The 13,863-nt window shown below is 35.1% G+C and overlaps 2 protein-coding genes across 2 annotated transcripts; both read right to left on the bottom strand.

Moving 5' to 3' along the window:
* Nucleotides 1–6,106: 6,106 nt before the first annotated feature.
* On the bottom strand, nt 6,107–8,620 carry LOC126727574 (uncharacterized). The gene is made up of 2 exons (XM_050433315.1): nt 8,207–8,620; nt 6,107–6,576 (listed from the first exon to the last, which is right to left on the bottom strand). Exons 1-2 carry the CDS (start codon nt 8,603–8,605, stop codon nt 6,412–6,414), a joined length of 564 nt encoding a protein of 187 aa, XP_050289272.1. The 5' UTR covers nt 8,606–8,620; the 3' UTR covers nt 6,107–6,411.
* A 2,170-nt stretch (nt 8,621–10,790) lies between these two features.
* LOC126727573 (uncharacterized) lies at nt 10,791–13,047 on the bottom strand. Its single transcript, XM_050433314.1, has 3 exons — nt 12,536–13,047; nt 11,663–11,707; nt 10,791–11,082 (listed from the first exon to the last, which is right to left on the bottom strand). The coding sequence occupies exons 1-3, from the start codon at nt 12,979–12,981 to the stop codon at nt 11,025–11,027; spliced, it is 549 nt and encodes a 182-aa protein (XP_050289271.1). The 5' UTR covers nt 12,982–13,047; the 3' UTR covers nt 10,791–11,024.
* Nucleotides 13,048–13,863: the final 816 nt, after the last annotated feature.

The following is a 13,863-nucleotide window of genomic DNA, read 5'->3' as shown; positions in this document are numbered from 1 at the left end:
TCCACCATGGCTATGTAACATTCGCGCGCGGCCATCTGACTCCCGCGCAATTCCCCTACTCCGTAGTCAGTTGGGAACTTAATCATCAGGTGGTAGGTGGAGGTTACTGCCTTCCATGAGTTGAGCGTGGGTCGCCCGAGGATAGCGTTGTAAGCTGATGAGCAATCAACAACCAAGAACGTCACGTCCCTGGCTATCTGTTGGGGGTAATCACCCACAACTACGGATAAGGTGACCGCGCCCAGTGGGAATACTCGGCTTCCGCCGAAGCCGACAAGCGGGGCATTTGTTGGGATCAGTCGCCCCCTGTCGACCCTCATCTGCTGGAACGCGGTGTAGTATAAGATATCCGCTGAACTGCCATTGTCGACGAGCACCCGGTGCATATTGTAATCTCCTACACGCAAGCTGACGACGAGTGCATCGTCGTGTGGATGGTGAAGGCGTCGTGCGTCTTCTTCTGAGAATCCGATTATGGGACCTTCTCTTCTTGCTATCTTCGGCACGGCTCCCGTCAATTGAACATTCTGTATCATCCGGAGATAGGTCTTACGGGCCTTTTTGGATGACCCGGCAGCGGTCATCCCTCCTACGATCATCCTTATATCCCCAATTGGGGGTCTTGGTCGCTCGTTGTCCCGTCGGGGGTGCTGGTCTTGTGCGGGGGGATCCGCCCTCTCCTTGCTAACGAATCTCTGCAGCTTTCCTTGTCTAATAAGGGCTTCAATTTGCTGCTTGAGGTCATAACAATCTGCTGTGTCGTGGCCGTGGTCGCGGTGAAATCGGCAGTACTTATCTCGGGAACGTTTGTTGGGGTCGCTCTTCAGCTTTCCTGGGAACGTCAGCGATTCCTCGTCCTTGATCTGCATAAGGACTTGATCTATCGGGGCTGTTAGCGGAGTGAAGCTTGTGAACCTTCCCCCCGGGGGCTTAGGGCGTCTTTCGTCCCTTCGGTCCGTGGTTCTCGCCTTCTTTCGGTTTTGGTCCTGCCGACCGTCTTCCTGCCGTTCTCTTTTTCTAGGCCTCTCTTCCCGAGCTAAGAGTGCATCTTCAGCGTTCATATACTTTGTGGCACGATAAAGCACTTCCGACATGGTTTTTGGGTCGTTTTTGTATATGGAGAACAAAAACTTGCCCTTCTTTAAACCATTTGTAAATGCCGCGACAAGTATCTTGTCGTCAGCTTCGTCGATCGAGAGCGCCTCTTTGTTAAAGCGGGAGATGTAGGCTCTTAGAGTTTCGTCTTCCCGCTGCTTCATACTCATCAAGCAAGCCGTAGATTTCTTGTACCGATGGCCTCCAATAAAGTGTGCGGTAAACTGAGCGCTGAGTTCTTTGAAGGTGCTGATGGAGTTTGGGGCCAGTCGACTGAACCAAATCCTTGCTGCGCCCTTTAGCGTTGTAGGGAAGGCCCTGCACATGATGGCGTCCGCTACTCCTTGAAGGTGCATTAGGGTTTTGAAGGTCTCCAGGTGGTCCAGTGGGTCCTTGACCCCGTCATAACTGTCTATCTGCGGCATGCGGAACTTACTTGGCAACGGGTAGGAGTTGACGGTAGTGGTGAACGGTGAGTCCGTTCGGTTGACAAGGTCGTCCAGGTCGCTCGATACTCGTCCCTTGAGAGCATTCATCATAACCTCCATTTGTTCCTTCATGGCTTGCATCTCCGCGAGAACGAGGGGCGGAGTGGTTTCCGCGAGGGAGGGGATGCTCGTGTTCTGCCGTTCAGGTTTGCTCGGGGCGTTGCTGGCCTGGGGTCCTTCCTGGTTTCTCCTGTCAGCACTGGTTCCTTCCTGTTCTGCTCCTTGGTTGTTGGGAGCTGCATTCTTCTGTCTCAATTGCTCTTCTAGGTCGTGATTTTGCTTCGTGAGGCGCTCCACGGCGGCGGCGAGCGTCCTCACCTGTCTTTCAAGCGCGGTTGTAGGAGTTTCTTCCTCTTGAATGTCGTTGTTGGTCGCCATTGAGCGAGTGAGTACCATGTAACTCTCTTGTCTTGAAAGCGAGAACGTGCTAAAGCGCTTCCCACAGACGGCGCCAACTGATGATACTGAAAACAATACCACCAATGAGTCGCACGCTCCTCACTCGATCGCAGATGACACCTGCACAACGAAAAGGAATAACCTAGCAGAGAGCACCGGTGTGGTACCGGCCGAATACCCTCCGAAGGTCAAGTTAGAACTATTCTCACTGCTCTAGAGTGCTAGAGAGGGTAAAATTACGCGTACCTTGGTTTATGAGAGTGCTGGGTTTTTATAGTGGAGAGGGCTGACCCTCTTTTCCTTGGAGCGGAAGTCTTTTCCTTATAGGAGTCTCCTTGGGCGTATTTTACGGGATTCTTTCCATATAAGAGTCCTTAGGTTCCATGAAACGTGGGGAGCAAGCTATTTACTTGTACACGTAAATGTGCATAATGGTAATTTCACAGACTGACGCCGTCAGTCTACGTTATCCCGTCAGTCCACGCTTATCCCGTAAGCTTCAGGAAGTTCGGCCTCTGGAGTTCTTTAGCCTTAGGTCACCGTCAGCCAAGAAGGTATACTGACGGCAAGACCATCTCGTCATCCTTGCTAAGTTTGCACCTTTACCCTTGCCAGGTCTGCACCGTCACCCTTGTCAGGTATGTGCCGTCACCCTTGTCAGGTATGTGCCGTCACCTTTGCCAGCATATTTTTTATCCTCATCAATGGGCAGTTGAAAAATATGTTAGATTCTTTGTATCTTTACTCTTGTTTGTTAGTGTAACTTATCATGTTTATCCGTGAAAGTGTTTCAAAACATATTGCTGAATCAGCATGAATTAACCACAGAAAATTCATGCTCAGTCCCTCTGTTAAACAAAGGCATTTAACTTTAGACTTGTTTACTGAATGCTTACTATCTAAAAAGTTTTGCAGCTTTATTAGTCGCATTTATGCATCTGTTTTTTGCTCAAAACACATCAACTAAAGGAAGTCTTTGCGCGTGTCTGCTCACTTAAATCACATCACATATGACGATCCACACGCTAGACATGAATATTGTTGGTGATTTTCATAGGAATGTATGTATAAGTTATAAAATCTCATATATATATATATATATATATATATATTAATTACTTGATTACTTGATAGTTAGGGGGATTTGAACCTGATTCTCTTAGAGAAGAGCAGACAATATCATTAAGCTACAAGGCTCTTGGCTATAAGAGTTCGAGTATGTTTATTGATAGATATGGATTTTTTGTAGAAGGTGCCAGTATTTATACACTTTTAGGGCTGTAACAAAGACCTTAGATAATCCATCCTTCCTTAATCTAATGTGTGAGAGGGATCTAACTGATGCTTAACATGTCCATTGAAAACATCCCACCGACCAAAAAAAAAAAAAAAGATATTGGGGACGTTCAATTACTAAAATTTTAAAAAATAAAGGTCTTTTGTTACCAAAAATTGATGGTCTGTGCATTGCGTTTAAGGTGGTACATGGGTTCTTGATACACTTTGTGATGTTGCAATGTTCTGGATGTTATGGGATAGACTTGGTTTTGTGTGTAAGCGGGGTTCAATTTGCTTGTTAAAAAATTGGCCAATGATGCTTTAAAGACATTTAATAATCTAGCTTTTGGAATCCAGAGAAGACACTAGAAATGAAATTGCTCCTCTTTTGTATGATATTTCTACAACGGTAGAGTCTTTGTAGAGTTATTAAAGTGAATAGTTCTGTTGCTAAAAGAAGCTCATGACTGTGCTCCTAAAGCTTTGTTAAATAAATGACTTGGTGATGACATACAAAGAAAATTCATAACCAACATTTTATCAAGTTTTCTATCATGTGTCTGATATTCACTTAAATATAGAAAGGTTAGTTTCAATATACAGGGCGTAGCCAGGATTTTTAACTTGGAGGCCGAGTTATAGTATTTATACAATAATCATAATTCACAAATATATTGAATACAAAGTTATCAACTATAATATATCCATAAATTGTCTAATTCACTATAGACATACATAATATCCAAATATATATATATATATATATATATTTTTTTTTTTTTTTTTTTTTGCATGACGATAATCTTTCATAGAATAAATTTAATCTATTATCATCAAATTATGAATTCTAAATGTTGCTACAGGCATCTTAAATTCAGCCACCATCATCAAATCATTAAAGAAGAACATTTTGCATTTAAAAAAAAAAAAAAAAACATTTGTTGCTACAAGTGTCCTAAATTTTAAATTACTAATATCTTTAATATGACTCAAGAATTAACCTAAAAAGAACCTTAATTTTTTTTCTCAATTATGTAGATGTTACTCACATTAAAGAAAAACAAATTCCACTATTATTTTAAGTAACATCCACTTTATCAGTCATATTATTTATTTTTAAAATATTTTAATGAATTATCCCCCAACACAAACCCACATCCTCACACACTTCCAAGTTCACTACTCTACTATAGCAGCAATGAGATGGAAAAAAAAGGGATAGATTTGCTTTTACTAGCTGTGAGGGTTTTCAGTTTTGTATGACTATGTTGAGATGAGTTTTGTTTTGTTAATATTAACTAAACAATGAGGCTGACAACAATATTGAAGAGAAAAAGGCAAAAGGCACGTAGCTTGAGAATGAGAATGAAGAGGAAAATGTAATAGCTTTATTTTGAAATGGGCTAACATCTATTCTATTTGTAGAGAGTAGTTCATTGTCTACTAGATAAATTACAAGTCTTTGGATAATTGAGGAGCTCAACTATTCTTCTATTTGGGGAGAAATTTTACCTATTAGACAAAGTTTAAGTCTTCTGAACAAATGGAGAGAGATATATATATATATATATATATATCAAAAGGGTTAAACTTTAAAAACCTTATTTACTCTTTAATTTATGTTAACATTTAATTATGCCCTCCTATTGACCATTGTGGCCGTACATATGTCAATTTATGCTTTATATATATCAGAAGGGTTAAACTTTAAAAAGCTTATTTACTCTTCAATTTATGTTTAAATTTATGTTAATATTTAATTATGCCCCCCTATTGACCCTTGTGGCTGTACATATGTCAATTTATGCTTGGTTGAACGATGCTCCTTTTCTTGTTCCATTTATACATACCTCATATTTTATTATTTTTAACTAGTTATGAAAGACAAAAAATAAATAAATAAAAATTTTATGGGCTTCGGCCGAACCACACAGCCCAACTGAGAGAATGTCGGCGCCACCAACATATTAGACTATTAGTATTATTGTGTGCGGGTTTTATTGGGCCTTCCTGCTCTTATATAGGAAAGGATGCTCTTATCATATTTGAATAGACCTACTAGTTTTTTTTTTTTTTTTTTTTTTGAGAATCAATAGACCTACTAGTTTATTGTTCAGTATATAAATATTCATCGTCTTTAGATGGAAAATAAGATGTAAATATAGTTTTTGGTGTTTTTTAATGTTTGATAACATCAAAAAATGTGTCAAAAAAATATATATATAACTTATTTTTAAATATTGTTTTTCATTAAACTTTTTATAAAAAATAAAAAAATTATATCTCAGTCTTACAAAAAGCTAAATAAGAAAATTTAAAATTTTGTTTTTCAACTCATTTAAGATGCTACCAAATATAAGAAAATAAAATAATTTTATAAAATAATTTTTGAAAAATAACTCAATTTCTAAATAAATAAACATTTAAGTTTCTACTTTTAATTTATTGCTTTCATTGCTAGTGCATGTATGAGCCACATCATTATCTTGCACTTTTTATTTTGGATAGTTAAAAATATATATATTAATAAATTTAATATGTGCTATCATCAAATATACCAATGAAACAGAATTATTACCACATTACTAAACTTTGCTAATCAAACTTAATAATAAAATTTCAACCCAAGAAGATACATATGGGGTAATGTAATCATTCGTCATATATCAAAAATCCATATCAAATTGCAAAAAAATTGAAAAAGAAACACAGAATCAATCTAATTACTATGTGTTTCTCCTCACCACATGTATCTCCTTGTTTATATCATCTCATCTCCAAAACCAAATGTGACAATTTACAAGAAAATTTGTGTGACATCTAATAATTTTCCTTTGGGAGGAAAGTCAAGTTCAACATCATTTAAGACTTTTATTAACACATAGAAAATCAAAGAAAGAGAGAGAAAAAACACATTCATGAAAACAAACATTTTCCATTATTCTTGTTACAACCTAAAAGAAGGTTTGAAAGAAAAGCTGCTCCTCATCTGGCACCTCAATCTCATCCTTTGGAACTTTATCAACTTGAACAGTTCTCCTTTTTTCTTGTTCCGTTATTTGACTGTATATGTTATATATACCTCATATTTGAACTAATTAAGAAAAGATAGGAAAACAAAATAGTTGGGGTGGGGCTATTCAAATTCTCATCAAAGCCTTGAAAATGGTTTATTAACCAGAGAAGCAAACAGAGAGGAAGCTGGGGACATATATGGGGCCTTGCCATTATGTGGTGGTTGATCATGAGCTCCATCCTCTTCACTTGCAGACTCTGTCTGATCTCCATTAGCTTCCTTCTCTGCATCATCTACCATCTGTTCTTTGTCATATAAACATGACAATATTTACATTAAAATTAAATAAACATCAATAAACTAAAATTTTTTACTTGGAACTGCTATAAAAATTAGAAATTTTATGGATAGGTTATGCAATGAACAAAAATGTACTCGATTCAAATTAAAAACCTTTTGAAGCAATCACTTGACTAAGTTTCATACTTCATATTGAATAGAATCATAGAAAAGATGATCACCGGGTAAAATAATATTACCAAACACAATAATTTTATTGAAATATTAAAATAAATATATTCTTCCTGTAAGGAATAGGATTAAAAGGAAAAGTACACTAGGATGGAAAGGGAAAGGATGAAAAATGGGGGAAGATTGGTGTTTTTCTTTTCTTCTTTTCCTTTTTTTTTTTTTTTTTTGTTGAGAAAAGAAAATAGAGAATGATTTTCCACCCAAGCCCGCAAAACATAATCTCCCCAAAATTGGGGACATGCATGGGTCAAGTTGGATCAGAATCAGATTGCAGAATTTCCAACCTGATCCGACCTCATTGGGTTGAGAAATACTCAACCTCGTCCCAACTCGTCACAAGCATAGAAGCCAACTAGAGTGGGTTGGAGATTTTAGATTAAACATTGCATCACTAGTAAAAAAAAGATTTGCATTCACTATTTAAAACACTTTTCTATTAATAAATTATTACAGTTTGCATAATGTGCTAAAATTATATTCCAAATTTTCAAATACATTAAAATCAATTCTTAGAAATAAGTGTAATATAATAATTTTATAAATATATGTTGTGTTAGATTGGATCAGATGAGTATATAAAACTATCAATCCAAACTCGACCCAACACATGACAAAAAGAAAGTATCAACCCATAAAAACCAATCCAAGGCAGCAAATTGAATTAAATTGGATCAAATTGGTGAGTTAGATACACACTCTACCCAAAATGGGGAGAAAGAAAAGGAAGGGGGTGGATGCAAACTTTTAAAACAACTTTTACGCCCTTTATCCAAGTCATTGTCAGCCACTTATGAAATGTTGCTTTATAAAGAGTCAAGGAAAAAAAATGATTGTAGTGCATTTTTTTAAAATATAGATTTAATGAGACAAATTTTTCACGTGCACCTCTCACATCTTGAAAGTGTTAAGTCACCTCACCTCTAGGATTTGAGTCTTTTCTGTTCATTCATTTATATTATCTCATCTTACTTGCAAAATCCTATTGATGAATTTAGAAATTCACTGTTATTTGCTGAACATCTATGCAAAACCAGATAAATAATTAAATATGTACTGTCTACTTGAAAATAGGATAAGCTTATATTTATTAAACTAAAAAAAAGTCCTTGAATACACTGTTATAGTTAGTTCACGAGGGAGTTTAGTCCCCTAAGTTTAAATTAATAGGGGACTAAAAACTAAAAACTAGCATATAATCACTTTACATGGACTAAAATACATCAATTTAAGTTTGGTAGGGACTAAAATTGATCACTTCAAGTCTTTGAATTAATTTTAATTTCAAGGACTAAATAAAATCTCTCGTGAGCTAAAGTTTAGGAACTAACACCACATTTTGGCCCAATCAAAAAATCACAATTACACATCATAATTGTATGAGACAGGGAAAGAGGAAGACCTTTCTGGTGATGGCTGGAGAGAGGGAAGGCATGATATCAACAAGACGTGTCTTAATACGATGCAAGGCATCCTTGGTGAGACCTTGAGCTGCCACAGTCACATCTCTAACCACACCCTCCAAGAAGTGTCTCGCGTTATCCAAAGCATCAGCTGGGACAGAAGCTGCAGCTAGTTTCTCCAATACCCTCTCCTTTATGGCTCCAAAGTTCTTCCTTATATCAGTAGCCACACCCATATCACTAGTATTCCCTTCTGTTATCTCTTGCTGTTCTTCCTTTTTGTTGCTCTTGCTCTTGTCCACAAACTTTGAAGTTGAACTACCATCTTTGTTTTTGTTGGTAGTTGTGTTGGTGCTATTTTTAGTAGTCTTATTATTAGTGGTTGTGTTTTCTCCCATGGGATTTATCTATCTATCTATCTATCTATCTAACCATCTATGTGACGATGTTGTTTTTTTGCTTGAATCGATTTTGTCAAGGTCTTTGTTTTGACAGAGATGGGGTTGTCTTAATTCTAATGTTTGATGTGATTTTTGTCTTTAGAAGGCAATGGAAGGACCAAGGCAGTTTCAACACCACTTAGCATTATATATACATATATTGTTTTGTAGTGAATAGTCATGCAAGAGATGAGGTTGTCATTGTATGCTTTCATTGGTGAGTGACACATATATATTGTATGTCTCTTTGTTTGTGAGTTATGTGGCATTGAGGGGGTGCATGAGAAGTTAAAATAGACTAAGCTTTGATATACACTCTTCATTACACACTCTCGGTGAAAAAAAACATGATTTCAATTTAAATTGAGAAATAATAAAATCTTGTTTTCATTTCACACATTTTCATTTGAAATTATATTTTCAAAACACGATTTCAACTCACGTGATAATTTGTATATAATAAGTATACAATAGCCAGTATGTAATAATCATTACTCATTAAATAATGCTATGGCAAAATGTTATCTTCATATACATGTTTTTCTCTTCTTTGCTTTCCTAGCTATATGGCATAAGAAATTAAGTATGCAAGATGTTGGACGTGACTAGCCAACCAATCAAAGTGGACAAAAATGAACCAAAGTGATCTAAATGGACCAAATAGAACAAAGTGGACCTGATGGAGAACATAGGACCGAAAAGGAATAAGGCAGACCAAATAAGAATGAATAGACCGAATAGGAAAGAAGTGGACAGAATGGACCGAATAGGACCGAAGTGGACATAATGGACCATAATAGAATCAAAGTGGAAAAAATGGACCAAATAGGATAAAAATGGACCTAATGGCCCGAATAGGACTGAATAGAACCAAAGTGTACAAAATGGAGCAACTAGGACCAATGTGGACTGAATAGGGCCAATGTGGACTGAATGGACCGAATTAGACCAAAACATATTGAATGAGACCGAATGGGCTGAATTGGACTGAATAGAACTTTAGTAGACAGAATGGACTAAATAGGATCGAATGGACTGAATAGGACTAAATTGGACCAAAGAGGATAGAATGGACTGAATAGAACCAATGTGGATTGAATAAAACTTTTGAATATTTATCATTTTTATTGCATTTTTAGGACTTATATTTCCAATTTCTAATGTCTATATTAGTATTTTTCTTTGTATTTTTTTAACTCAAAACTAAAGAGTTTAGCCCAACTATAATAAAATTTCATATTTTTCAACCAAAAAATGAAAAAAAAAATGAATTTTTGAGCTAAACTTGAAAAAAAAAAACAAAAAAACAAAAACAAAAACAAAAAAAAAAAAACTATAGAAAGAATCAATTTAAGGCCCAAATAGTCTAAAATGGACTAAAGGGGGACTGCAATTGACCGAGTGGACCAAATTGGACTAAATAAAAATTGTTTAATTTTTAGGGAGAACAAATTATTTTCAAAAAAATTACACTTTATATTACAATACTAAATAATTGTTTATTCTCACGCATCGTGTGAATCCGCGACTAGTAATATCTAAAAGCTGAATTACTGCTATGCTCTTGTTGACCCACACCAACATAGCATTTTGGTCTTTTTGGTCCATTTCAGTCTACTACCATTCATTTAGGTCCAAATCAATCCATTAACTAGGATTAAAATCTTTATTTTTTTTTTTTTTTTTTTTTACTCCAAATTATCACATGAACGTTTAGTGATGGTTTCTAAAAAGCAGAGTTAATTTATAATCACTCTGACCACAAAGAGAGTAATTTACTTTATTTATTTATTGTTATTATTATTCTATGTTCTATAGCTTTGTAATTAGTTATTGCTCGTATTCATTTCAAGTCATTGATAGTCCACTAATTCTTGAGCTCCTCTTCTTTTTGTTGGGACGAGCTGTAAATGTTTGACCCACAATTCGGCTTTGCTAGGCTGCCTTCCATAAATGGGTTGGGCCTCACCCCATATCCTCTCTCCCTGATTTGCTCTTTGTACGTAGATATTGAGATGGGCTTGGCCCACTTTCCTCTTATGCTTAATAATAATATATTATTCTTATTCATTATTTTTTATTTTTTATTTTTGGAAGGAAAAAAAAAAAAAAAAAAAAAGCCATTTCATGCTACATAGTAAAATTTTAAAAAGATACAAATTAATATTTCCGATTTGATGATTCTGCATATATATTTAACTTTAATTTAGGATGTCATCATTTCAACCATGCCAAGTTGAAGACTGGAGAAAGAATACAAACATTACAAAATTGATAGAACTCAAAAAAGTACCTCTATACATTCTTATCAGTGGGAAAAAAGAATCTGTCTACAATCAAGATTCTACTGTTCCGCTAAATAAATCACATATAGTCTTTAAGGTCCATCATCACCATCCCCAATCAAATTGCAAATATCTGAGCACTCGACCAAACTACAGAAAATACAGATTACATGTAAACATGTTAAAACTAGAGTATTCTGAAGTATCATGTTGAATAGAAACAAAGAATAGCTGAAGAACTAAAAATATAAAATTAGTCCTAAACATTTTCAGATTTGGTGACTAATTTTAGACATTGTGATTTGTGAATTCGAAATTTATTATTGGAAGCACACTTTTTCTTTTAAAGGGAAGGAAATAGAAGAGGGATAAAATGACAAAAGAACAGTATAAGCCTTGGCTTCATTGAGGTTCTAAATGTTACCCTATGTTAAGTTTTGTGAAGTCCTGTCTTTATATGCACTAATTATCTTGTTGAAGTAAATACATTCATCAATTCCTTAGGAAAGAAAAGAATCATCTCAATTTGAAATGTATCCATTTTATAATTTAGATTAAATATTACAAATCTAAAGGATCCATTGTCACATGATCATGATATAGTTCTTTTTCTTTTTCTCTTGAAGTTTGACAAGGTTCATAAAGACCATAAACTTCATTATTTACTTTGGCTTTCTTTTAAACACAATCAGCATTTGGAAAAAAGGGATGTCAAGATTAGAACAATTACCAGTATTGCCGGCTTCGAAACCCTTGCTTGAAAACAACTAGAGGTCTGCAAGAAATTACAAAGGGATCGCAGTCAATATATCCACTTTAATTTACATGTTGAAGACAGCACCTACATTCACTACTCTCTAGTACTATTCAACCAAATTAGGTTGAATAACTAATTCAGAATAAGAGAAAAGTATGAAAATTTTCTAGTCAAACAAGCAATAAAAAAAAACAAATGGATGAAGCCTAATCACATTTTATTCCTAAGAAAAAAATCTTGGGTGCATTAACAAATGCTATCAAAGCCTTGGCTTATATGAAGATGAATAACAGTTAAAAATAGCCTTAATTAATTATATTTACACATTAACATGGACAAAATATATAATTAAAAGTCTGACAGAAATCCTTATTTATGATTTTCTCTGCTCGTCCTGCCCATTTTTTCCCCTTATATTTATAGGCTACATTCAGAGATGAGATCACATTTGCTATAATTTTGTAACATAAAATGCCTCTTGAATCTAGATCAAAGTCAAAGGCTATCAACATCGTCTTCATAAGTATCTATCCAAAAGGGAATCCTTATCTATGTGCTCCATAATACATAATTTTAGTGTATTAATTACAAGAAAATTTTCATTCTATTTATCCATTAATTACATGAACTGCACCAACACAATGGCAATGGAAACGTATTGAAAGTTTAAAATATAACAAAGTTTCGTTTTATGATCATAAATTTTGCAAATGCTATTATAACAAAGAAAAAAAAAAAAACGCTATTGAGAATACATAAATAAATGGAACAAGAGGTTTTTTTTTCCTGAATCTAAAATTCAAAAATGCAAACTTAGGAAAATCATACTGTGGATAAACCTTATACCTTCTGACATTAAAAGGGCCTTCACCAGGGGAGCCTTCACCACCCCGGATGCAAGTGGTGACACATTTGATAGTGCAAGACTCAGCTTTCCTTGACTTAGGTCTTTGAATCCTAGCTTTCTTGCAATCCTTTGGCAAAGCACACTCACCTGAAAGTGTTTGTGGTATATTAGACAAAGTCTCTGATTCTTGGGGTGCCTCAATTGCTCTTACTCCTGCTGCAGAACTTATCACTACAGCAGCTACAAGAAAGCCAGTTAGTCCCACTCTACAGCTACTACAAGCACCAATAAGACTTGTTGTAGTGTTCTTTATGATGCTAATTCTACTGCTAGCAGTGTTCTTGTTGATGATGCTTAGAGTGTTATTGTTGATATTGCATTTGACACTTCTAAGATATGTTGAGGTTCTATGAAAAATTGCTGGACATGGGCTATGAATTAGCATTCTTTCTGCTGGTATAGAACCAAAGAGAGAGGAAAGGAACAAGCCCCCTCTATCAGATTTTCCTTATCTTTTCAGTTTTAACAACAGAGTGCTTGTGGTCCTAGGCCAACGGGGTCCATGTTCTTAGATTGTGTCTCTGTGCTGATCTACGTGTCATCTTTGGTTGCCAGCATGTTGAGGGTCTATGTTTACAACCATGGTCCAATCTACATCTCTGATGGAGACCCATTTGATGATGGAATGGAGTGATTAGACTGTAATAATGGAGCACCCTCATATACCAGATTTATTTTTCCTTCGGATGGGATTATATGCAAAAAAAAAATAGAAGGAATTTTTGTGACTTTTAAGTAAGAAAAAATTGCAAATTAGATGTTGTTTGTAATTGTTTTCTACATAGCTCAATAGGAAAAGTCATTGCACCATTAATGGCAAAAACCTCTTGGTGTTGAATGTTAGGATGGCCAATGTCTCATCAAGTGATGGTCTTCTTTGAAGTGTGTATTATCAAAATTTGGATTGAGAAATAACTTGCCACTTCACATCACATTGCAATGAATTCTAGAGATAGATTGTAAGAATTTAAAAAATTAAATAATAAAAAATGGAACAACCTTTTTCTTTTTTCAAATTGTAAATGAAATTATAAAATTACATTTTAAAAGGTTGTGTTACGGTGTATATATTTGTATATTTTCTGTTTAGTAAAGTATTAATTTTAGAATTGTATTTTTTCGATTAGTCAATATATTAATTTTTAGAAATTTAAAAGATTATTTAAATTTTCATTAATTATGACATTGTCATGGTTCTGACCTTAAAACTTGAACCTCTTCATTTTTTTATTTTTTTAATTATTTTCACAATTCGGTTTTAACAGCC

The sequence above is a fragment of the Quercus robur genome, chromosome 5 (genome assembly GCF_932294415.1).
Source record: "Quercus robur chromosome 5, dhQueRobu3.1, whole genome shotgun sequence".
Taxonomy (NCBI): Eukaryota; Viridiplantae; Streptophyta; class Magnoliopsida; order Fagales; family Fagaceae; genus Quercus; species Quercus robur.
This window is presented reverse-complemented; position numbering and strand designations above follow the sequence as displayed.